Source organism: Girardinichthys multiradiatus, chromosome 10 (assembly GCF_021462225.1).
Source record: "Girardinichthys multiradiatus isolate DD_20200921_A chromosome 10, DD_fGirMul_XY1, whole genome shotgun sequence".
In the NCBI taxonomy this organism is placed as follows: domain Eukaryota; kingdom Metazoa; phylum Chordata; class Actinopteri; order Cyprinodontiformes; family Goodeidae; genus Girardinichthys; species Girardinichthys multiradiatus.
In genome coordinates, this window is record NC_061803.1 from 31,505,094 (window position 1) to 31,530,661 (window position 25,568).

At 42.1% G+C, this 25,568-nt stretch overlaps 1 protein-coding gene and 1 long non-coding RNA gene across 3 annotated transcripts; both read left to right on the forward strand.

Annotated features, from left to right (window-relative positions):
• The first annotated feature begins 1,148 nt into the window (after nt 1-1,148).
• On the forward strand, nt 1,149-11,817 carry LOC124874736 (phytanoyl-CoA hydroxylase-interacting protein-like). Of its 2 annotated transcripts, XM_047376222.1 has the most exons (6): nt 1,149-1,304; nt 7,962-8,158; nt 8,297-8,471; nt 8,673-8,790; nt 8,886-9,048; nt 10,780-11,817. In XM_047376222.1, the coding sequence occupies exons 1-6, from the start codon at nt 1,232-1,234 to the stop codon at nt 11,152-11,154; spliced, it is 1,101 nt and encodes a 366-aa protein (XP_047232178.1). In that variant the 5' UTR covers nt 1,149-1,231; the 3' UTR covers nt 11,155-11,817. The 2 variants fall into 2 exon arrangements, with proteins under 2 accessions (XP_047232178.1, XP_047232179.1); XM_047376223.1 differs by lacking the exon at nt 1,149-1,304 and having other exon boundaries at nt 4,974-8,158; nt 8,868-9,048.
• A 4,427-nt stretch (nt 11,818-16,244) lies between these two features.
• On the forward strand, nt 16,245-19,261 carry LOC124875553. Its single transcript, XR_007040061.1, has 3 exons — nt 16,245-16,310; nt 16,750-16,782; nt 18,769-19,261. It is a non-coding gene; the product is annotated as an uncharacterized LOC124875553 (long non-coding RNA).
• Nucleotides 19,262-25,568: the final 6,307 nt, after the last annotated feature.

The window sequence follows — 25,568 nt, forward strand, 5'->3', positions numbered from 1 at the left end:
TATTTATGGTTATGATAAATTATGGATTTTTGTAAATCATTGCAGAGAATGTTTGTAATACATTTACAGATATTCAGACAAGTCTCTTTGGAGTATAAACACTTTGAGGTCATAAAAACGTTTATGTTTTGAAGCTTCCACAACACTATTGGTGACACATAAGTGGATCACTGGATCTAAAAGGTCTGACAAGGATGTTTTAAAGTAAGACTTCCTTCAACCCTCAACAAGTCATACATGCAAGTCCTTTTCTAAATTTCCTGTCAGGAACTTTACCATTTAATATGCTAACTGAGGCTTTTGGAGCCTGAGATGGAACTCTCGGGTTGTTTGTAATTTCTCTGAGCATTGCACGTTTTGACCTTGTACTCAATTACTGGAACGTCCACTCCTTGGAAGCTGGCAGCTGTCTCGAATGTTTTCCAATTGTAATCTGTCTCTTTCTAGAATGATGGACTTCAGATAATTCAGATATGGTCTTTTAACCCTTCCCAGATTGATGTGCAGCAACAGTTGCTACTCCAAGATCATCGCCAATGTCTTACTACTTTGACATTGTGTTAACACACAGTGAAGCCCTATTTTTAAATCTACTGAGGACCAATTGAGTGAAACCCTTTAAAGCTAAAATGCTTTAAAGCAAGCAAATGCTGTATTTGCTCCAGTCAGTAGAGTGTGGCAGTAGCAAAGAAAAACTGTGTTTTGTGAGCTGTAGTTAATCCTCTTACGTAAGTGCAAATTTAATTCAGTTTTCAGTGCGGTCTGTAATCCTTCATCAGCTGTATGTTAATCCACAGAAGAAAATGTTACTTGGACGCAGCGAACACTCAAACATCTGCAGATGTTGAGGACGTTTCTCAGCAGAAAGAAAATGTGACACGCTGCATTTAACTGTCCAAACAGGAAGTGGTTCTGCTGCAAAATAAGTTATCCTTCAGTTCTGCAGACTTTCTGAATCTCCTTTAGAGTTTTAATTTGGACATTGACTGCTATTTTGTTCAGTTTCAGTTTAAGTATCAGACAATCAAAGGATTGTGGATGAATGAAAGTAAAAGCCTGATGATCAGCTCAAGGCTGTTTCATTGAATGTGACAGAATAACGGCTTTGTCTTTCACTCTGGTCATCATCCCGTGATGTCATTATGCACACAGGGAGAGCAAGAGAGAGATAAAACGAGCTGCAGTCAGAGTGGTCAACTGTTTTCATGTTATCTCTCCGAGGATCAGAAGCATGACGGAGCCTCCGAGCAGCATGAGAAGTCCACATGTGGAGATGAAGAGTCTGCAGCTGGATGACCGCCCAGGTCAGTGTGTGTGGTCATGCTACTCATGCGAGCATGTTGTGGTGGCTTGCGTTGTCCCTGTCATTCTGACTTAAACATTACTATATGAAAATATGTCTCTAAAGTTTATAAAGGCTTAATAAATCTTTATGGATTTTGATCTCTAAAGCTTTAAAGAAGCTTTAAGCTTTACAATTCCTTTTCAGCCTCTGTCTGCTGTTAGTTCTTCCTCAGCTGCAAAAAACATTTATGTTGTTTCTTACTGTTTTGCAGCTGAATGAAACAAACCTGAGCTGCATGGATTTCCTAATTTATAATCCTGATAAGGTTTCAGCTACTGTAGATTGTTAAGAATACCTCAAATATCTGGAATCCTGCAGTAGCTTACCCATCATGTTGGTCCTGCTGCTTCAAAAGATTGAAAATTAAAACTCTAAACTAGCATGGTGTCTGTCACAGTTGTGAATCCTTTTCACTGATCAGAGCTGCTACTGGTAAATTACTGTTTATGGTGTGTATTCAGCTAAGGGGAACGGAACAACTTTAACTTAGAGGCCTTATTTCAACATGATGTACCTCTTTTGTGCATTCTTGGCAATAGAATGAGAATTTTACTCTCGTTGAAACTGTGGTTTGCTGTGTTTTTTGTTGTTTTTTAGAAATAATAAATATATTGTCGTCGTCTTCCGCTTATCCGGGACCGGGTCGCGGGGGCAGCAGACTCAGCAGAGATGCCCAGACGTCCCTCTCCCCAGACACCTCCTCCAGCTCCTCCGGGGGGAGCCCAAGGCGTTCCCAGGCCAGCCGAGAGACATAGTCCCTCCAGCGTGTCCTGGGCCGAGGAAGGCATCCAGGAGGCGTCTGGTATAGATGCCCGAGCCACCTCAACTGGCTCCTCTCGATGTGGAGGAGAAGCGGCTCTACTCCGAGCCCCTCCCGGATGGCCCAGCTCCTCACCCTATCTCTAAGGGAGTGCCCGGCCACCCTACGGAGGAAGCTAATTTCAGCCGCTTGTATCCGGGATCTCGTTCTTTCGGTCATGACCCAAAGTTCATGGCCATAGGTGAGGGTAGGAACGTAGACCGACCGGTAAATTGAGAGCTTTGCTTTTCGGCTCAGCTCTCTCTTCACCACAACGGACCGGCACAGTGCCCCCATTACTACGGCAGCCGCACCGATCCGTCTGTCAATCTCCCGCTCCATTTTTCCATCACTCATGAACAAGACCTCGAGATACTTAAACTCCTCCACTTGAGGCAGGAACTCCCCTCCAACCTGAAGAGGACAAGCCACCCTTTTCCGGTCGAGTACCATGGCCTCGGACTTGGAGGAGCGGATCTTCATCCCAGCCGCTTCACACTCGGCTGCGAACCGCCCCAGTGCATGCTGTAGGTCTTGGCTAGAGGGGGCCAGCAGGACCACGTCATCTGCAAAAAGAAGAGACGAAATCCACTAGTCCCCAAACCAGACCCCCTCCGGCCCTTGGCTGCATCTAGAAATCCTGTCCATAAAAGTTATGAACAGGACCGGTGACAAAGGGCAGCCCTGCCGGAGTCCAATATGCACCGGGAACAGGTCCGACTTAGTGCCGGCAATGCGGACAAAACTCCTGCTCCGCTCGTACAGGGACCGGATGGCCCCTAATAAAAGGCCCCCGATTCCATACTCCTGGAGCACCCCCCACAGGGCATCACGAGGGACACAGTTGAATGCCTTCTCCAGGTCCACAAAACACATGTGAACCGGTTGGACAAACTCCCATGAACCCTCGAGCACCTTGTAGAGGGTATAGAGCTGGTCCAGTGTTCCACGGCCGGGACAAAAACCACACTGCTCCTCCTGAAGCCTAGGTTCGACTATCGGCCAGATTCTCCTCTCCAATACCCTGGCGTAGGCCTTACCAGGGAGGCTAAGGAGTGTGGTCCCCCTGTAGTTGGAACACACCCTCCACCACCACCCCAGTCTGCCAGTCCAGAGGCACTGTCCCCGACCGCCACGCAATGTTGAAGAGTCGTGTCAACCATGACAGCCCAACAACATCCAGAGATTTGAGGTACTCAGGGCGGATCTCATCCACCCCCGAAACCTTGCCACCGCGGAGCTTTTTAACCACCTCGGTGACTTCAGCCTGGGTGATGTAAGAGTCCAACCCCGAGTCCCCAGCCTCTGTTTCCACCACGGAATGCATGATGGCAGGATTGAGGAGATCCTCGAAGTACTCCTTCCACTGCCCGATAATGTCCTCAGTCGAGGTCAGCAGCTCCCCACCCCCACTATAAACAGTGTTAGCGAAGCACTGCTTCCCCCTCCTGAGGCGCCGGACGGTTTACCAGAATCGCTTCGAGGCCAACCGGTAGTCCTTCTGCATGGCCTCACCGAACTCCTCCCAGGCCCAAGTTTTTGCCTCTGCCACAGCCCGGGCCGCAGCACGCTTGGCCTCACGGTACCCGTCAGCCGCCTCAGGAGTCCCACAAGCCAACCACAGCCGATAGGACTCCTTCTTCAGCTTGACAGCATCCCTTACTGCCGGTGTCCACAACCGGGTTCGGGGATTGCTGCCGCGACAGGCGCGGAGGAGCAACCCGGCTACCAGGTGCTCTCCAGCGAGTCCCAACCCCAGGCATGGCTCCAGGGTGGGACCCTGGCTCCGCCATACCGGGCAACGTCACGTGCCTCGATGTTTTCGTCCTCATGAGGGTCCCACCCTCATGAGGACGAAAATAGGGAAATGGTAAAACACTATCCTAAGGTCCCTGAGAGGGGTAACAAGAACATTAATAATATTTTCAGGACACATGAGCAGGTGCAGCACTACATATATGAGTCACACCATTGGAAAGATGGGCTGACTAAGCAGCGAATATGAAAGGGACCTTTACTAGATTAACATGTTGCGTAATATTTGTTTTTTGTGGTGGGATGAATGTTATGTAGATGTTGAGAAGAGAAATCAATACTCTGTGGTTGCTTTATGTTTTAGGACTTTAGTATAATTTCAACTGATTATTTTTACTGATGCATGCAAACAAACAACATGGCTTTTCCCAGAGCGATGGTGGTATTTACAGAATGTTCTTAAACTCTCTCTTTTGTAACTACAAATCAAATAGGAATGGGTTGAGAATAAGTATCACGTCTGAATAATCAGGCTGTAAACAGTTTACTGTATGGACAGATTTTATCTAGTAGCTATTAATCTGGTGCTGCTTAGAACACAGAACTCCACTCCACTCGGCCCGCTTTGTGAGGGTTTTCGTTACTGTTTTCTCCATACCGGTACATGCTTTTCTGGTCCCTGCTCATGAGCAGGTACGATCGGGGCTGAGTAATATTAATAACAAAATTAGAATAATCAGTCATTTTCTATACCGCTTCTTCAATAGTGGAAGCTTGTGTCCATCTCCAGCAGTCTATGGGCAGGAGGCAGGGTACACCCTGGACAGGTCAACAGTCGATTGCAGGGCAACACAGACACCCACACGCGATGTAGAGCGACCAATTAACCTAACAGTCATGTTTTTGGACTGTGGGAGGAAACCGGAGTACCCGGAGAGAACCCACGCATTCACAGGGAAAACATGCAAACTCCATGCAGAAAGACCCCCGGCCTAGAGTCGAACCCAGGATCTTCTTGCTGCAAGGCAACAGTGCTACCAACTGTGCCACCATGATAATAACATAATAATGATAATGATAACAATAATAACAATATAAATAATAGATTTTATTTGTCATGCACTTTACGTTTTCAACAAAATCTCAAAGTGCTGCAGTTGATAGAAAGAGAAAAACAACTAATAAAAACAGGAACCATAAAATGCAGATAAGGGACATGTGACGTGAACAGACTGCTGTTCACTAATTGACCATGAGACCAGGTCAAATGAGAATGTACCTGAAGACGTAGTGCAGGGAAAAGTTAACAAAACTCAAGACCAACTACAATGATATTAAGGACCACAATGGCCAGAGCTGATCAAACTGAAATCTATTTGTCCTATTTAAGAATCATAAACCATGCCTGTAGGCTGAAAGAAAAAGAACAAAATGTCAGCTTTCTGAATGAATGTGACAATGTCACACAATGACATTAATAGTGGCACAGCTCACTACACTGATGGCTGGAGGCGGTGGGTCCATGGAACCCAACAGGTTCCATGCCAAGTAGAGAGAGACCAAGTGGAACGGATCCATGCTGCCTAAAAAGACCCGGTGGAAAAGGGGCATGTGGTGCTGCTGACAAATTTAAAATTAAACAGAGAGACACACAATCCACATTTAATAGCAGCGCTGTTTGGAGTTTGGATTTGAGTTGCGAATTTAAGCCAAAACGCTTTAGGAGCTTTAGGAGAATTGTCTGCAGAAAATAAAACTTTGTTTTACAGTAAAAGGTGAGTGTCTCAGTGTGTCCTATAAAATCAGAGTAACATGGAGTCAACATACCTAAAAACAAACAAGAAGTAATAAAAAACCAAGACTGGTAAAGAGGAAACTGGGAATACCGAACCAGTGTGAGTGGATTCTGGTTCGTCCAGTCTTGTTTTAGGAACTCAGAGGACACAATTGGAATTAAAAACAGCAATATTGAATTAGCCCAAACTCGATGATTGTTGGATGGATCTCAGACAAGGGACATTAATCTGTCTGAGCTATGTTTTTAATAAGTTGTTCAGACCCTAACAACTCGGGCAGGTGAATATGGTTCAGACACTTAAAGAGAAAAACAGCTCCCTGTTTTTCTGTTTCATTGTGGTGAGAATTTTGGCAGCTCCGCCTGCTAATCTCCATTTCTGTGGATAATTATCTTTCCAGCAGGGATGAATGGACATGTCACCTCCTCTATTCACAGAAAGAATGGAGGGATGAAGAGGAGGGTCACTGCAGAAAAACTTTGATTTTCCTGTAGCTGTTTGTTAATCTGATCATGAGTAAAGTTTAAAATGACCCGATATTCAGTCTGCTGAAGATTAAAATGTTATATTCTTTCTAAATGCCACTTGTCTCTCATTCATCCATCAGAACCGAACACACACAAGCATTTTCCTGAACACAAAAAGAACCCATGTCACTGAAACGAAATATTTTAAGACATGCCTCAGTGTTTTCCAGCAATGTTGAATGTCAAGTTGAATGTCCTGCAGGTTTGCTAAAGGTTTGTCGTCGGCATCAGAAAAACAGACCTGACTCCATCAACCTGTGAGGTGTCTGGACAGTTTTTTTTAAACTGCTGGAACCACTTTCCTTTCAGAACTGACCTGCACCTCTTCTCCAAACTGTTTTTGCTTTTCCCCTCAGTAAGCTCTCTGAATGTGGCCCCTGGCCTGTAAAGTTTGGAGCCTCCTCTTCTTGCAGCACTCTGAGCTGTCCTCACCTCCTCAACAGACTCCTTGTTCAGCCTTGAAGCTCATAGTGTTTCTATGGACTGAAGCCTTTTGTCCTCAAACACAGGCAGAGACAGAGGGATGGGGAGCTGAAAAAAAAAGAAACGGAAGGAGAGGGATAAACAATTACAGAGCAAAACGGTCCTCATAGGTTGACATAACCCTCTGAATCAAACTCTGTAGGTTTATTTTCCTCCACATGACACAGTTCTGTTTGATGTTGTTTTGTTGACTCCATCTGACATGATTCTTATCTGGAATATGATTCAGGGTCAACATCTCCAACCGGTAATAGATTAATCCCTCAATGAGACTCTAAAATAATCTTCTTACATCATGAAAACACCTGGTGCTGTCAAAGAGGATGACAGCACCAAACTACTTCTCTCTTATATCGTTATTGTACTGCTCTTCCTTCTACACCATTCAAGCTTTATTAATACAGAAAAATTCTGCACGGATTTAAACGATTTCTCTTAGGACCACAACCAATCGAGATGATGGAAAACCAGATTCCAAACGCATTCCAAAAGCCTAGAGAGCATAAATAAAGAAATATTAAGAGATAAACTGCAGATGATTAGATGATGCTGAAATATCTTGGATTGGATTCATTCAAATGCTGTTTTCCACAAATCTTCATGTTTGCTGTAATGTGGCTTGCTGCTTGTTGACAAAAACATTATAGAAATGTCAGGCTTTGTAGGATGTTAGCAGGACCAAACTGCACGCAGGAGCTCGGGAGCAGCATAGTGAGTATAATAATTTGAGGATAAATAAAGCAGCAAACCTACAGTCAAGACACAACAGTCAAGAGACAAGACATAGAGCATTTGCAGAGAACAAGGCAATGCAACAGGAAAAATGGAGAACAGGTGAGGAGAATGGAAGAATCGAGCAGTGAAAGATGAAAAGTAGAGACCTAATATACAGCAGGATGAGTGGAGAAATAGCTAAGACCAATAGAGGAGTGAAAGGAAAGGAAAGCAATAAGCAGGATCTGAATAAAGAAGAACACAGGCACAAAATCCAACAGAAATAATACAAAATGTACATAAAACACGAGAATGAAAAATAAATTAATACTCAAAGGAATGTACTAAAATGCCAACAACTAGAGCACATAAACAGCAAGGAAATGAAGAAAACATGACAGAGCTCAAAACACAAACACCCAAGGATCATGACGAGAAATAAGGCTTGTTGTTAAAAACAGTTTTTTATGTGAGTTAGTGTAGAAATATTTACAGGTTTTCTCAGGTTGGTGTTTCACAGTTTAACACTTTTGGTTTTTCAGAGTTAGAGTCTGCACACAGTGGCATCGCGGATGTGGACAAGCTGCCGATTCCTCAACACATCCTTATCAGCAACATTACATGCGATTCCTTCAAGATCAGCTGGAACATGGACAGCAGAGGCCAGGATCGGATCACACATTACTTCATCGACCTGAACAAGAAGGAAGACAAGAGTTCCAACAAGTTTAAACACATGGTGAAAGAAATATAGCTGATGATGACAGTCTGATCAATGTGGCCACTCACTGCAGATGGGGGATTTTATCTGTTTGTAGATAAATTAAAACACAAATGAGAACTGTCGACTTTAATTCTGTCTCTGCTTGTTATCTAGGATGTACCAACCAAGCTGGTGGCCAAGGTGGTTCCTCTGCCAATGACCGTCAGAGGTCACTGGTTCCTGAGTCCTCGAACAGAATACACCGTGGCCGTTCAGACAGCCACCAAACAGCATGATGGAGAATATGCTGTTTCTGCTTGGAGCGAGATCATTGAGTTCTGCACAGCAGGTCAGACAGAAAAACTGAACCACCCATTCTTTATCTAATTTTTTTAGAATAAGAAGAAGGATTTAGGTTTAACTGGGTTTTTTTTTTGCACAGCAAGTCACGAACAATAAACCATAATCCAAACATTGAGACAGTTCATCAAAATAATAAAATAATAAATTCCGAAAATGTATCGTAAAGCACAAAAATCTGTTTTTGCAGATTACTCCACCATCCAGCTAAGGCAGCTCCTGCAGAAAGCTGAAGCTATCGCCGGCAGGGTGTTACCATTCACAGTCTTCTACAGGAACCAGCAGAGGGAGTACTTCCAACCAAACAGGTGTGTCCGGCACGTGTAGCTGCACAAATGCTTCAGTCAATAAAATGTGTTTTAACACCTGTGTGTGTTGTGAACAGTCAGTATTACCGTTCCAGAGACGCTCAGTGCTTCCGCATGCTGCCATCAGTAAAGGACAACAGCGGGAGCCACGGGTCACCAATCAGCGGTAAACTGGAGGGCATCTTCTTCAGCTGCAACACAGAGTTCAACACTGGACGACCTCCACAGGACTCTCCGTATGGGCCGTACCGCTTCCAGGTATATCTGTCAAACTGAGAAACGCTTGGAGACTGCAGAGCTACAACAAACACATCTTATCTATCAGCCTTCCTGCCTCAGTGTGATCTGTATGAACACTAAAGGAGCATGACCTCTTGTGTTATACCTCTGAGCTAATATAGTAGCCACGTAAAACAATAAGCATGTAGTAGAATAGTAAGCATCAAAGATTCTCGCTCAAGCTAACACTGCTGAGGTATTCACCTCCTTTGATTCAATGATGTATGCTTTGAATGTAAAAGAAGACATCATTAAATGATGGCTGTTTTGATGCACTGACAATGAGGGTCTTATGTTTGCAGCTTTAGGGTTAAATCCGATTTTGAAATAGCCTTATATAACTGTGAGCGTGTGAGTATGGTCAGTTACTTTAGCCCAATTATTCCCAAATCTTCAAACTTCCAATCCACTAAATAACACCAGTCGACACTAAGCTGATTTTTTTCCGATTGAAGAGGCCAAATATTGTTGATAAGCTAATCAAACAACTGCATGATATTCTTCTTTAGACACCGTTGTAAATTACTGTCCGCATTTATTTCCCCCTCCTCCTCTGCGAAACCAAGCTTTTGCTTATTCACCAGTATTGGCACTTTAACACTGCAACATTTAAACAGAAGAAACATCCCATTCCCATTAATTAACTCCTAATACACACAATAATGAGCAAAGAGGTTCTATTAAGAGGAATAAACCTGGAGCAAGATAGTTTAATGACAAACGTAGTTAACCTTTATTCTTTATTAGCACTAAAGCCCAGTCATAGAGGTGCTAATATTAATTTGGTTAGAAGGAAGATAGATGATTCAGATATATTACCCGAAAAGGTTATTTACTGGTATAAATGAGGATCTATAAGTCAAAAAGTTTCTCTGATTGCTCTTATCTCATTTTCTATAATTTTGTCCAATTGTTTTTAAAAAGGTTAAAAAAACTTATGTCGGTCATTGGCATTTAGTTATAATTTTTATTAAGGATTTTATGTTTTGTTGTGTCTACATTGTTTTCTCTGCCTGTTCAAAGACCTTTCGTGAATTTACCATTGTTGCCGTGTGATTCTCTTGTAATTTTAGTATACACTGAAGTGGGTTAGGTTTGTTACATGATTCACCCAAATTCCATTGAAGCACCGTTCTATTTGTAGGTGTGTTATTGGCTGTTTGGAGGTTTTCCATTTTAGAACTTTCTTTAATTTAGAAGCAAACTATTTGAAATGGTGGGATGCCACTGATGAATGGCACAACTTGAAACACATTGAGTTTGTTTCCCAGTACTTATAGTGTTACTGTAGTCCTGGCGTCACCAGAGTTTTGTCCCTTTCCATGCATCTTGGAGGTAAGTGAAGTTGTGCTGATTTTACAGACTGAGAGGATCTTCTGGCTCTATAGGCGACATCATCACCCACTTTAGGTTTCCAAGAACAGTCCTTTTACAGCTGTACTTGGAGCTAAAGTACAACATAGTAATGACCTGTGCACTGAAAATACCCATAAAGCTGCTCACCATTCTGGGATTCATAGCAGAAATGTTTCAGAAAGAGCATGCCAGTCTACCCTGAGCCAAACCATGGAACCATCTTTATGTCAAATTCCCCAGACATTGCTGTTGAACAGAATGATTAAAAGCATGGTTTGCAGGGAGAAACAGTTTACCCACTGTAATTGTAGCTATTGACTGTACATGTCATGTTTGTTTATTTGTGTTTTACAGATCCAAGCAGACCTCCTCTTTAACCAGAACACCAACATCTACTTTGGGGATTTTTACTGCATGTACACCTCATACCACTATGTCATTGTGGTTCTGGCCCCCAACAATTCCAAAGGGGACATCTTTTGTAGAGGTAAGCTGCCAGCCTTGGATAGGTCCAACAACTGCTTCCTGAGCTGCACTGAGGAGGAGGATGGCTCGCTGTCCTTCCATCATGCTCAGGACGTCATTCTGGAGGTGATTTACACTGAACCGGTGGATCTATCGCTTGGGATGGTGTCACAGATCAGCGGGCACCAACTGATGAGTTTGTCTACCCTCAATGCCAAGAAAGACCCCAGCTGCAAGATCTGCAACATCAGTGTGGGACGTTAACAGTTTCTTCAGACAGGATGACCAGCACACCTGAATGGTAGCGAACACATGAGCTACTAACTAACTTTAACACCACTGGTTAAGTGCCCGACTGAAAAAGGCCTCTCAGAAACCAGGCTCATGGATTGTTTAAGCATTAGCTTAACATATCCTACAGTAAGACAGCAACCTCATGTGGTCGTATAGATGAAGATGAGTCTGGATGGATGAAGAAAACATGGAAACTGCTGTTTGTTTCCTGTCAGTCTGTTGTTTTTATAACTTCATCTGTCAGTTTTTATTGTACCCATGGAAACACGTCATCTGACTTTAACAAAATTTGTATCTAAAGCACAAACATTTCTCTTTATCAAACTTGAATCAGGCTGTGCTTTGAAGAAGCATGCATTTACCACAGTGTTGGTCCTTCTTTGAAGAGTGTATCTTTGCCTTATCTTCTGTTTCAGATTAACTCATTTGCAATACACTGTTTAGGTCAGAGAGGTTGGGAAATCAAAATAACAGCTATTACAAAAAACTAATTAAAATGACCCTAGGAGACAATTTTTAGTAGTTTATGTCAGATTCATTCTGTTAGAGTCCATGGAGAATGGTGAAATGTATTTTATGTCTACCTGCTGTGAATGTTCTTGAAAATCAATAAACAAAAATTGTACCTGCAAACCTACTGCCCTTAACAATTGTTTCAGTCAAAAAGAGCCAGAGTTCCTCAGCAGCTTTTAGCATCTTAATCAAATTCATGGGAGCTGAAACTAGTCCAAAACTTGAAGCTGGAAAAAAAGAGTGACCTATGTTTTCAGAAGTTGAGCTTCCTCATCTTCTGTATCTCCTCATCAGTGATATCAGTCCAACGTCTCTTACAGGAAACTCTTAACAGCTTCATCATCTGACTTAAAACCGAAGAGAAAGCTCTTACTACAGCTGATGTACCCCGGTCTCTGTGTGAGGATTTAACATGTTTCCTCTTACCAAACATTAATTGAAATCATCAGAGTCATTTTACAGAACTCCAAGTTTAGGTTTAACACTGGATAAACTTGATACACCTGTTCTTCTCCTAGCTGCTTCATGCTGCTGCTAAAAAGGAATAAGCAATTTCAGGGAGAAATGCAGCCATGGAGCAAGAAGATTTCCTGGAAAACATTCAGTCGCAGAAACATAACGTGGTCTAAAACCTTCCTCCAGAATCAGGATCAATAATAAAAAGCAATAACCACGAGCCTGCAAGACTGCTGAGAGCTTGTTGATGTACAGGTCCTTCTCAAAATATTAGCATATTGTGATAAAGTTCATTATTTTCCATAATGTAATGATGAAAATTTAACATTCATATATTTTAGATTCATTGCACACTAACTGAAATATTTCAGGTCTTTTATTGTCTTAATACGGATGATTTCGGCATACAGCTCATGAAAACCGAAAATTCCTATCTCACAAAATTAGCATATCATTAAAAGGGTCTCTAAACGAGCTATGAACCTAATCATCTGAATCAACGAGTTAACTCTAAACACCTGCAAAAGATTCCTGAGGCCTTTAAAACTCCCAGCCTGGTTCATCACTCAAAACCCCAATTATGGGTAAGACTGCCGACCTGACTGCTGTCCAGAAGGCCACTATTGACACCCTCAAGCAAGAGGGTAAGACACAGAAAGAAATTTCTGAACGAATAGGTTGTTCCCAGAGTGCTGTATCAAGGCACCTCAGTGGGAAGTCTGTGGGAAGGGAAAAGTGTGGCAGAAAACGCTGCACAACGAAAAGAGGTGACCGGACCCTGAGGAAGATTGTGGAGAAGGGCTGATTCCAGACCTTGGGGGACCAGCGGAAGCAGTGGACTGAGTCTGGAGTAGAAACATCCAGAGCCACCGTGCAGAGGCGTGTGCAGGAAATGGGCTACAGGTGCCGCATTCCCCAGGTCAAGCCACTTTTGAACAAGAAACAGCGGCAGAAGCGCCTGACCTGGGCTACAGAGAAGCAGCACTGGACTGTTGCTCAGTGGTCCAAAGTACTTTTTTCGGATGAAAGCAAATTCTGCATGTCATTCGGAAATCAAGGTGCCAGAGTCTGGAGGAAGACCTGGGAGAAGGAAATGCCAAAATGCCAGAAGTCCAGTGTCAAGTACCCACAGTCAATGATGGTCTGGGGTGCCATGTCAGCTGCTGGTGTTGGTCCACTGTGTTTTATCAAGGGCAGGGTCAATGCAGCTAGCTATCAGGAGATTTTGGAGCACTTCATGCTTCCATCTGCTGAAAAGCTTTATGGAGATGAAGATTTCATTTTTCAGCATGACCTGGCACCTGCTCACAGTGCCAAAACCACTGGTAAATGGTTTACTGACCATGGTATCACTGTGCTCAATTGGCCTGCCAACTCTCCTGACCTGAACCCCATAGAGAATCTGTGGGATATTGTGAAGAGAACGTTGAGAGACTCAAGACCCAACACTCTGGATGAGCTAAAGGCCGCTATCGAAGCATCCTGGGCCTCCATAAGACCTCAGCAGCGCCACAGGCTGATTGCCTCCATGCCACACCGCATTGAAGCAGTCATTTCTGCCAAAGGATTCCCGACCAAGTATTGAGTGCATAACTGTACATGATTATTTGAAGGTTGATGTTTTTTTGTATTAAAAACACTTTTCTTTTATTGGTCGGATGAAATATACTAATTTTGTGAGATAGGAATTTTGGGTTTTCATGAGATGTATGCCACAATCATCCGTATTAAGACAATAAAAGACCTGAAATATTTCAGTTAGTGTGCAATGAATCTAAAATATATGAATGTTAAATTTTCATCATTACATTATGGAAAATAATGAACTTTATCACAATATGCTAATATTTTGAGAAGGACCTGTATGTGTAAGTTATCCAGGTGTAAAACAAAACTGTCACTTCAATTTGCTTTAAATAATATTTCCTGCCAGACACTCTCAACCCAAGTTACTTTGTTTTGTAGCATTAGCTTGATTTGTTCATATCCATTCCTGGACTTCAAGCTGCAACACAGTCTCTAAAGAAGTTGCTTCTTAACAGTTCTCTCTTTTTAATGTTCCAATTGCTCCTCCCAGGTCTCAAAGCAATCCCTACATTGAAGAGTTTCACTTTTTATTTTGTCTCATTCTTCTTGCAAATACATCTTAACCCCTTCAAATTTGATGTTTTTCTACTGAGCAAAAAAAAATATCCAACTGATTTTTATTCCTTTTGACAGTCCCTTCTCTTTAAACATAGGGAGGTCCGTTTTTAATATTGTCTCTTATGTTTCCCGCAGGATTCACTAGGCCACAGCATCTCCTGTCTTTAAAAGAGCTTCTCTTCCGTGTGTCAGGGGGTGGGGTTCCTGCTCCGCCCACACCAGCTGCTGTGGGCCGAAAGTTCGCCTTCCTTATTATTTGATTTTTGCAACTTCAACACTGCGTAACATTTCACAGAGTTCATTCATGGCAAGCATCCACATGCACCTATATTAGCTCAACATATTGATTCCACACACATTGATCATTTATATTTGCTATGTTTTCGCTCAATAAAGAGCTTAATTGTTTGCATCCATGTCTCCCTGTGCTTTTGTTATGGCTAAAAGACCCGAGCTGTAAGACTCCTCTTCAGCATATAAATAGAGGGAAACCAAGCTTTTTGCTACCTCGCGTTGTTATTTGTTTTTTTGTTTTTTTCCATAGCAATGAATACCATGACCAAATGAGCATACAGTGTATTGAGAACTAAAGTACAAAATGCTATACTTTTTGCATAGATTTCAAGTGACAACTAATAAGCATGGCCTCAACATTGAAACTCGATGTCTGTGTACATATTTGAATATAGACATAAACTTGTATAATTGTGGGTAATGTAATTTTAAAAAAATCCCTTTTCCCCTAAGCAATGTATCATGGAACTTCCAAATAAATTGTCATGTTTTTAAATATAGTAAACTAAACATGTAACGACTAATTATGCAGTTACTAAACAGTTGGCAAAGCATCGGCTTGCTGGGTGTTTTCATGTAATCTCTCATTTCCGATTAACACATTTGCGGTGTGGCACAAAGCACAGGTGGATGTTGCATTTGTCACGAATGACGTATTTGTCAGTACAGTACAGCAGGACAGCTTCTTGTATCTGCTATCCTCTACCTTATCATAATTGGCATATATATATACATACATATATAGGTATCACAGGGAGTAAAGCAAAGCAGGCAAATACAGGAGCTCCAATTGGTAACAGGTGACAACAGGCATGGCGCCATGACAGCAGGATTTGACAAAGTTAGACTGCATCCAATGAGTGTTAGTACTATAAGGTGTGATTATTGAAATTGGGAACAGGGGAGAGTAATTAACTGAATGGGTAAAGCTCGGGGGGAACTGGGATATTGAGGCAAATGAGGGAGACAGACATGGAAGAAACAGACCAGAGGAAATTAAAGAACAAAACTTAACTCATCTCAACATAAAGTTTTACAATACAAAACCCAACAGAAAATGAATACAAAAGGAGGCATATATGCATAGATGGACAAATGTCTTTATACTAGATTGCTGTCAGGGTAGATGATAAGGCAGTCTTTCTCTTCTGTGTTTATTTGAAGGTAGATTTCTTTAAGTTATTTCTTAAAGGTTCTAAAAAGAAAATGCCCAACCTATGTAGCAGAGTCCTTAAAAAACATCCATTCATTATCTACACTCATTTAGTTCTTGCAGTGTAACATACACGCTTATTCATTAGTCAGTAGTACAGAATCAGTAAAGACCCATCAGTATAAACATGGTGATACATGTTGCTAAAATAGCTGTCCAACAGGAAGCAAACCAGAATAGATGTGCCGCCAAAACATACCCCAGAGGAACCCCACAAGACATATCAGTATAATTTCTAAGACCACAGAAATTGTCAGAGACAGAGCAAGAATAGATCCCCCCTTCTTGTTAATAGTTTTTCCATACTTATAGTCTGCCAGTAAGCTTTAGTTCTGAAAAGTCACTCTTTGGATTAAAGATAAAGAGATAAAACAGGAAGTAGAAACTCGACACTTGATGAGCAAATAAGAGAGAATAAGTCCAGCAGGCAGAGAAAAGACAGAGACAGACCTGGACATGGATCTCCGGCTGTTGATAGTGCTGCTGCCACTGCTCTGGGGCTCAGGTAAGACTAACAATTTTGAGTATGAAAATCAAATTAAAACATAGGTCAAAATAAACAATGATTTTTACACCAAAAAAACTCCACATAAACTATTTATTAATAATAATTACAGACATCATTTTTTATTGTTTAAAATATGCACATCAGAGATATTTTGGTCGTTGATAACAGAAATGGCCTGATGGCATCAAGGCAGTCAGTAATGTACGAGAATATGAATTCTGATGAGTTAAAACATCACCCTTAGTTTATCCTCATACTATTCAGCAGTTACTCTGACTTAAAGTATAAACAGAACATTTCTATTTCAGCTTAGTTTAATAAGAAATTGTCCAAAGCCTCTTCAAAAAGTGAGTTAAATCGTCAGATTTTAGCCCAACACAAGACAGGGGTGAAGATGTTTCATTTTGATGTTTTTTGTTTATATTTATGTCCACAGAGCTGAAGGCTGAAGGAAACTACAGCCCAGCAGGTAATTTGATCTTGTTCAATCAATGTAACTTTATTCATATTGCACCAAATGAACAAAAATCACATTTAGGTACTGAAAAACACATTTTTGTCCACATGAAAGCTGTCTGACTTAAAGTAATGATAATCCACTTGTAAAAAAATTAATGAGAGTCCAACACAGTATGACTGCACTTAGAAAACGGCAACATACAAAACTGTCCAGAGCTGGACCTGAACCCAAACTGTCTGTCTAAAGAAACCAGAATAATGTTTTAAATCTTAACTTTTATGCAATCAAAGACTTAAAAGTTGTCTTCTACAACAGCAGTAGACTCTTAGTAAGTGTAGATACAAAAGAATTAAAAAGCTTAGTTTTGCTTTTAAAGATTACTAAAAATTCTAATACTAAAAAAGTTTTTGCTTTTTCGAAAATATGAAAAAAATATATTATTAAGACATAAGTTATATATTTTATTTTTGATTATTATTAGGTATATTCAAAAAATATTTCTAAAATTGAAGGGTGTGATGGTTCACCTCTTCCCCCTCCAAACATGGTTTGTGCAGTTAGGTAGGTTTTAGTCTCATCTGAGCAGTCTATATCATCCTAGTATGTTGTTGGCTTATCCCCATGTTCTGCAGCAAACTTTAGCAGTGGAGCCTTCTGCTGTGAGTGTTTCAAGAAATTATGGTAATTGAATGCAATACTGGTTGTTTTAATGGAAAAACTAAACCTGCTAATTCCAGGTCTTTCTGAAGCCCTCAGTGAGTGGTTCTTGGTTCTTGGACAATTGATTATACTCCTCGGTTTTATTTCTAGCTAGCATCTGGTCATGACTGGTTTATTCTACAATTATATTATTTACACATCCAGACAACCCTCTGCAACATTCAGAAGTTTAGAAAAAGATCTTTACAAAGACCAGTGCCATCAGTGTGTTCTGCAACAACTAGCTTGTGAATGTTTTGAGAGAGGTCTTTGCTTTTTGTATTCCCTGGTAATAACCCTTTTATAGGACATCACTGAGAACTAAATCCCCTGATATTAATTTACACTAATATGTAGAAAACTGCTCTCTAAATATTGACAGATTCCAGCTATTTTTATTGGCTTCTGTGTTTTTGTAGCTTATTTTCTTCAGGTGTTCCATAATTGTTCCTTGTGCCATACTCATTGATCGCACATAAGAGACTAAATGTACATCCTTCAATCAAATGAGGTGTGAAAATGTTGACAGGTGGGCGGGACTTCCGGTGGCGTAACCGGATATCGTCATTAACCGGATGTTGTCATCACAAGGAAACGAATCTTGCTAATTGTATGTTTTTAGATGTTTTTACATTAAAAAAAAACATGTAGTTTCTCCACTTTAAAGGTCACTCAGATTAATGCAGGCACGTCACACAAAATTCTGATAAAAAGAGAGAACCTGACAGAATTGTAAATTCATTTTGTTTTAACGCAGGGGTTATTTAGATGAATGTTTTTACATCTAAAAAAACACAACAGATAAAACGTAGATACAGAACCTTTCTTCCTCTGCTCAAATGTTTAAGTAATCTAATCTGCACCACCAACTTGTAGAGATGATCTAAAAACAGAGAAACAAATGAACTGAAAAAATAGTTAAAAAGTAAGCCAAACATGGAATTATCTAAAATTTTATGAGTACTCAGTACGCTGTTTCCAAATTAGAAATGGATTCTACAGCTAACAGACTTTGTTTGGAATCATGAGAGACTCCATTTGGTAAAATGGTTGATAATTTTAGTTACCTTAAGCTTTTCTTTTTTCATCTTAGAGCAATAGTTATTGAGGATTTAGAGGAAACAGTTTTCTCCTCATCCCACGTGGGAGCCAGAGGTTGTATCCTGTAGGTGTGGTCTATGTTAAACGTCACAAGAAACTGAAAGAATAAAAGTTATAAAGTCCTCCGACATGTCACTGTTTATTGAATTAAGGCAGACATCCGCAGCTGTTTCTTGTTTCTTCTCTGTGTATCAGCTGTGGAAACCCTGGATTCAAAGTCTCTGCCCCTACACCTCTCCGCCTGACCCGCCCCATGTCACTCTCTTCTACGACCGTTGTCACACAGAATGGTACCAGATTTGTTTAATGAAACAGTAGAAGGTAGGACATGATTTATTTCATCCAAAAATATTTGTGTGGCTCCTGAGGGTGTGGCTGCAACAGTTGATTTAACACCTGACCAAGCCGAATGGTATTTAGTGTCAGATGAAGCTGTTCCTCATGTTTCTCTTTCTTTGCATCCTGAGCATCAAGCTAAGGAATTGGGAGGAGTGGTAAAGCACTCTCTGGCAGCTGGGGACTGGCAGGACATCTCAGTCACATACTTAAGTTTGGTTACAGAGTTCTCAAAACAGGTTCCAGAGAAACCAACCGAGGGACCCCAGCCAACCACGTCCGAAGCTGAGTGGGTCCTGCTGACGGTGATCAAAAGGAAGTGGTCAGAACCCAGGTGGACCGGTCCATTCCAGGTCACAGAGAGAACCTCACATGCGGTGAGGGTCAAGGGCAAAGGAGACATGTGGTATCATTGGAGCCAGTGTGCAGAAGCAGAGGCACCACAGAGATCGCTGCCAGAGGTCCAGCAGAACTTGAGGGATAACACCAGCCCACCAGGAGACCCTTCTCACCCAATTCAAGGGGCAGAATAATCCCCTAGGGTGAGAAAGCGTTCATTTACACCTATAGGTTAGTCTACACCTTAGGTGCACCGTCAGATCAGTGGTCCCACCAAATAGGGGCAGAATAATCCCCTGGTGAGACCACTTAGCTCCAGGTCAGTCTACACCTGTGAGTGAAGACCAGGACATCACACAGAAGAGGCGGATGTGACTGAGTTTTCTTCTCTTTCACTGGTGATGGTAGCTGTTCTCCCACCGAAGAACTGAACTGAACACTCTGAACATTTAAAAAAATAATAATAATAAATAATAAAAAGGTCTTTTGTGTTTCACCATATTGTTAATCCTTATGTTCCTTTGCAGGTACCTTTGAAAAGTATGGGAGGTCAAAATCTAGGACCCAGGCCCTTTAAGGGTTGGTTCACGGTAGGTATAGGTGTTTTAGCATTCTTCATTGTTACATTGATTTTAGGATTGTTGTGTGAACTTCCTTTCCAGACATGCTCCAGTCATCCCAGGATCAATAAAAGACAATCCAAACCCCAGGGTCCAGATAAATGCCTCCAGGCGTTTGGAGGAATAGAATTAAATTACACTCTCGGTGCAACCACGACTTTCCAATTTGATCTCTGTGACGTTATCAATTGTAGCTCTTACCAAATCTCAGGCAGCACATAGTTGACGAGTCTCCACTATTACCTATAATATCTTACGTCTGGCTAACCTAACCAGGGATGCAGTAGAAGGCCTGTCCGAACAATTGGCACCAACCTCCCTCGTGGCTGTGCAAAACCGAATGGCATTAGATATGTTGTTAGCAGAAAAGGGGGGCGTCTGTTCGATGTTTGGAGATATGTGTTGCACTTTTATTCCCAACAACACTGCACCGGATGGTTCATTATGGTTACCTGTGGATGTTGCTGTGTACCATGTATAAGATCTTTGATTGTTCGCTTTATTACTACAACCATTGAAGGGAAAACCGCACCTCCTCCTCCTTCCCATATGATGCCTTTGCTTGCGGTTGATGCTAACGAGTAGGAGGACGAAGATTAACACGTAAGAGTAAGTCACAGGGCGTCTGATCTGTATTACTGTTTAGGGAACAGAAGGATGGTAGAATATTATATTGGCATATTTTGACAGACTTTGGAATAAAGCACAGATGGACACCCTCCAGTTAGAGGGGTCACGACTCCCTGTCAAGATTTAGAAGGATGTAAGCATCCTTGGGACTACAAAGGCCCAACAGGCAATAGTCCCTGGGCACAGGGCGTGGCATTGGAGGCAGGGTCAAAAAGCATGATGACAAACATTTCCTTCTGCTCCACAGGTTGTAATGACTGTTAAACTCTTTTATTTAGCATCTCCAAGTAGTGGTGAAGTCTCAGGAGACTTCAAAAGGGGGAAATTGTGGAGATATATTATGTGTGTGCATTATTATTATTATGTTCATAACCAGTGTGGGAAATAAAATGTATAACCTGTGTTAGTGGCCTGCAGAATTGTTACTGCACAAACCTGGCCTTGAGTGTGGTGAAGCAGAAAAATACTGAAGAACTGTAGAGGTGGGAAAAGGATGTGAAAAGATTAATGGGCCAAGTACTCCCTTCTCATATCAGTAGAAAAGCAGAGTGCAGGTGCAGGATAATAACTTTCTAAATATGGTAAGCCGGAAAAGTTTGTACGTGACTATATGTGAGAAAAAACTGTAAACAGGGCACTGCCCATTTTCATGTGTGTTTTAATAAAAGCAATGAACCCAGCGAGAAGCTCCGAAGTCGTCTCGGTGTGTGTCCTGATCACATGAGAGCTTCCCTGGGCCAGGTACTTTAAATTCAATACAATGGTGTCTGAGTGTGTTATTTCAATGGGTGTGAATTCTTTCAGCTTACGGTGAATAAACGAACACGCAGAAGACTTCTCGGAGGGGGTGCTTCAACACCTTCCAGCCGCTCTCCACGTCGTCCTGCGTTATATTGACCACATACTTCACCGTCCCGTAGTACGCGCCAGATCTATTTCATAGGGATCCAGAGCTCCTGCTCTTCCAGTTCTTTACGGGTAGGCAGCACGCCTACATGTCCTAAGGCCTCATGCACGCTCCGTACCACCTCATCCACGTACTCTTCAGGGACCGCCCATCCTTGTGGCGTTCTGTCCCACTTCTTGATCCTGACAAAGATAACTTTTCTCTGGTGAGCATAGCGATCCACCTCATCGTTTCCACGCCAGTGAGCCCTTTCTCGGGTATGAGCCTTCTGGTGCTTCACTTCAAGCCCCAGGCTTATCCTCAACTCGGCGATCTTCTTCCACAGATCATGATGGGCCACTAACTTTCCTTTGGCGCTTTCAAATCCATTTTCTTCCCAAATGGATAAGTCTTCGTTCAAGGCTTGTGCACAGTAGTGGCTGTGATTATCTTTGCTCTCTTGATTCTTCTTTTTTATCAACTCCAACATTCTTTCCAGCACTGCTGTCACTTCTCCCGCCTGTGCACTACCTGGAGTTTTACCTTTCTGGCGGCACCTCTCTTGACCGTGCTGTTTGAGAATAAACCCCCAGTAGGCCATCTGATCCGGTCCTTTCTTCGACCCATCAGTGTATAGGACCCACTCTGGCGGCCTTTCTGTCACAGACGGCTCTAAGGGCGTTTTCTTGTTGGCTGGTTGTGCTGGGCCAATCTCAAGGTCAGGGTCCAGCAGGATGTCTTCCCATCTTCCCCACCTTGTATTGGTTGCTTTTGTGCTTTCCACCATCCCTTTTCTGAGATACTTGTGGACTTGGATCTGAGTGATGACTTTAATCTGCTGTACTTGTGTTAGGTCTTTTAAGGTGCTCCAGTATCAAGCAAGCACTGCTAACTCTTTTTCTTCTTGGGGGAATTTCTTCTCTACAGATGACAGAGTGTAACTCCACAACGTTACTAACCCCCCATTTTCATTGCTTACTTTCAGCATGGAGTCCTCATCTTTACAGCTGATCTCGGCCACCAACTTTTCAGTCAAGCTCCTCGGTTCTAATCTTACGGCTTCCTGCCTTGTGATTGCTTTGCAAGTCTGAGGGAGAAAAATCCATTTGCTAAGTCAATGCAGGATTTATATTTCTTGACTCTTAGCGTCTTCAATGCTCCTTTGGGGATTGATTAGGCTGGCTCGATTTGATATGGTTCTTCGATTGAGGGCCTTGAAGTTGATTACTGGCCTCCAACCTCCTCCTGCTGACTCTGGTTTCTTTACTGCTTGAATGGGACTGTTAGTGATGGGATTTAGCTCTTCTCTGATGATTCCTAGAGCGCTCAGTTCTTTTACTATTTTATCCATTTCTTCAACAGCAGTTGGAGGGTTTCCCTATGGCGCTCGAGGACTGCTGATAAGAGGACTCCCTGCCTGGCAGTCTCTAGCAATTCTTGTCTGGTCTGAGCAATCCGTTGAAGGATGTCGCCCTTCGGCCTTACAATGTAGGGGTAATAATTGGTCCTTGGCTGGGTTCAGCTTCTCTTTGGTCTTGCTCTTGTTCTTACTCATTGCCCTCTTCTTCACTCTCCATTCCTGCTTTTAAGTCATAAGTTGGTACCTCTGAGTCAGCTCTGTGGTTTTTTCTTTGCTCCGGTCTGCTATACTCACTACATTCTTCAAGCAAACTATCTTTGTCGTCATCTTGGATGGCTTGCATTTTTTCTTTGAACTGGGTCATTTTTCTGATGTCTTGTTCATAATCTCTCAGTCTTGCAGTGGCTCTGGCAGTGGGTTTGTGAGGTACCCATTCAATCCAGTGTCATTGGCAACCATCTTTACAATCGGGTCATATTTTTCGGATGGACTGTACAGTGAGATCAGCTTCCCCGGTCCCCACCGTTCAAGGAACCCTATCCACCAGCATAACCATCAACCAATGTCTTCCTTCTTCTGGACTACCTTGGGGCATGGCATCACGACCAGTCTAAATCTATGTTTTATCTCTGAACAATAGTATACTTCATCTCTTTGGAAGCGGTTAGTTAGCTGACTCACCAGTGTTTCTTCTGGTTGCTCTTGGTTGAAACTGAGGAAATTTTTCTTTACTGATGAAGCCCATGTTTAATATCCATCCCCACCTAGCAGCACCTTAGTAGGGAAGCGGTGTAGCTCTAACTGTGTTGATGTCGGTTGTTCTGTTGACCGGAGTGGTCCTTCAACTCCCCGCTCCGTCAGTTCCTGAATTTCAATCTCTTCATCCATCGCTATGTCTTTGTCATCTCGAGTTGTCCGTCTCCAAAGCCTCTCGAGGTACCTTCGAGTAGGGATGGGTTCAGACCATTTGGTTACTAGCTTTACTGTCTGGGTCTGGTCAGTCTACCCTCAATAAAGCCCTATCCCCACCTGCATGCTATGGAGTTACTGCGAGGGTTGTGACTGATGGCCCTATCAGTCACAGACAACCTTACTCCCTTTCAGGCTGTCGGTCCAGGGTGCTCAGGCAGACACGTCTCTCTGCTGAGCATCCTTCTTCTGGGGCCCCTTTATCTCTGTCAGGGTCCCTGTTCGGGCGCCACCTTTCGTTGTCCGATGAGCTAACCCCTCCCTCCTACTTCCCCATGTCTAAAGGGATTGCTCAATCCAGCTCTCCATCTAACGGGTCCGGACTTCCCTAAACCTGAAAGATCTTACTAAGCAGGTTTACTGAAAGTTCTGTTTAAGCTGGTGTCGGGAAATGACTCGCCTAGCCTCTGACAGCCTTCATCCAAAAGTCTTGCCCTTCATCAACTGGAGGTCCGGGCGACCGAGTAGCCTATCGCAGTCATCCACACTTTTGACAGTCACTTTTGTTCACTGCTGCTCATTCCCTAATTTACAACTGGCTCTTGGTATATGGGCTAGGTTAATTTTAGTAGCTCAGCACGAGCCCCATGGGTGCTGTTTTAACAAACTTGACTAAGGCAACCTATAAAAACCTCCTAAAATATCTTAGAACCAGGCAACAAGACTTTTTACCACCAATAAAAAACCAACAATACGGAGACTCAAATAATTGAATGTCCACGAATTAACTAGAATTTTATATGCTTTCTTTAATTAGTAATGCTTTTGCAGGGGTGAGTAACAGCTTCAATTCGGCAACACGTAATAATTTCAATAATAGAAATAAATCAATCAATTCAGCCTGTTTTACCCTGATGCTGAAACTAATGAGTTTGGAGAGGCTTTGAAGACGGAGGCTCATCCATGCACCTGATGGAGAAGAATTCTTCTGGTAACGAGTGGTTTCTTGAAGGGAATATGACTTAATCTTCAGTTTTCTTCCTTTAAGTGGCAGGCACTGATGCTCCAGGCTTCAATGGTTAAACAGGATCTTTGTTGTCATATGTCTCAGAGGACAGTAGTTTCCAGAGACTGAAGAGTTGAAGGAAACCCGGAGACATAAATAAGGTTGGTTCAGGACTTCCAGAAGCCTGAAACTTAGAGCAATCAGCTGTTCACCGATCAAGTTCACTTCTGTTGTCTGGATAAAAAGGCTTTAGATGAAATCAGATTCTTAATCTTGAGGCACAGTCCTTCTAAGGCAAACGGGTTGATCCTCTTATCAATGCAGTCAATCAGCTGGGCTGTGTCTCTGGTCCTCTGATTCATCTGTAGCATCTCTCCGATCTTGTTCGCTGGTCTTCTGCGAGGAAAACAATCAACTAGTTCCTCTATTCTTGCCCATTTTATAGAGCATTTCCACCAAACCCTTTGTGCTCATTGGCCAGTGGTTGTTGCCATGGCTGTCCCATTGATCACCCATGACATAAGGTGATATATATATATATATATTTTATTTATGAACTATTATACCTCTGAATTCAAGGCCCTAAAACCCCACCATTAAACTCCTGAGAGCAGTAATAGTTTGATAAAAAGTTAAAGGTTTTAAAGCTTTGTCAGTTTAGATAGCATTTTAGTTATCAATTTGATTCAAAGAAAGGTAATTTCTGGATTATAAGAAACATAATTTCCCACTTTCATAACTTTGTGATAAACCTCTTTACATTGGATAGGTAAAGATTGAATCATTCAGTGGCAATTTAAATAGACTATTATGATGAAGTACACAATGTATTATCTATTGCCTGTTTAACATATATTGTGTTTGTTTTAAACAGATCTCAAATTTACAAGTATAAACCTAAAGCATTAA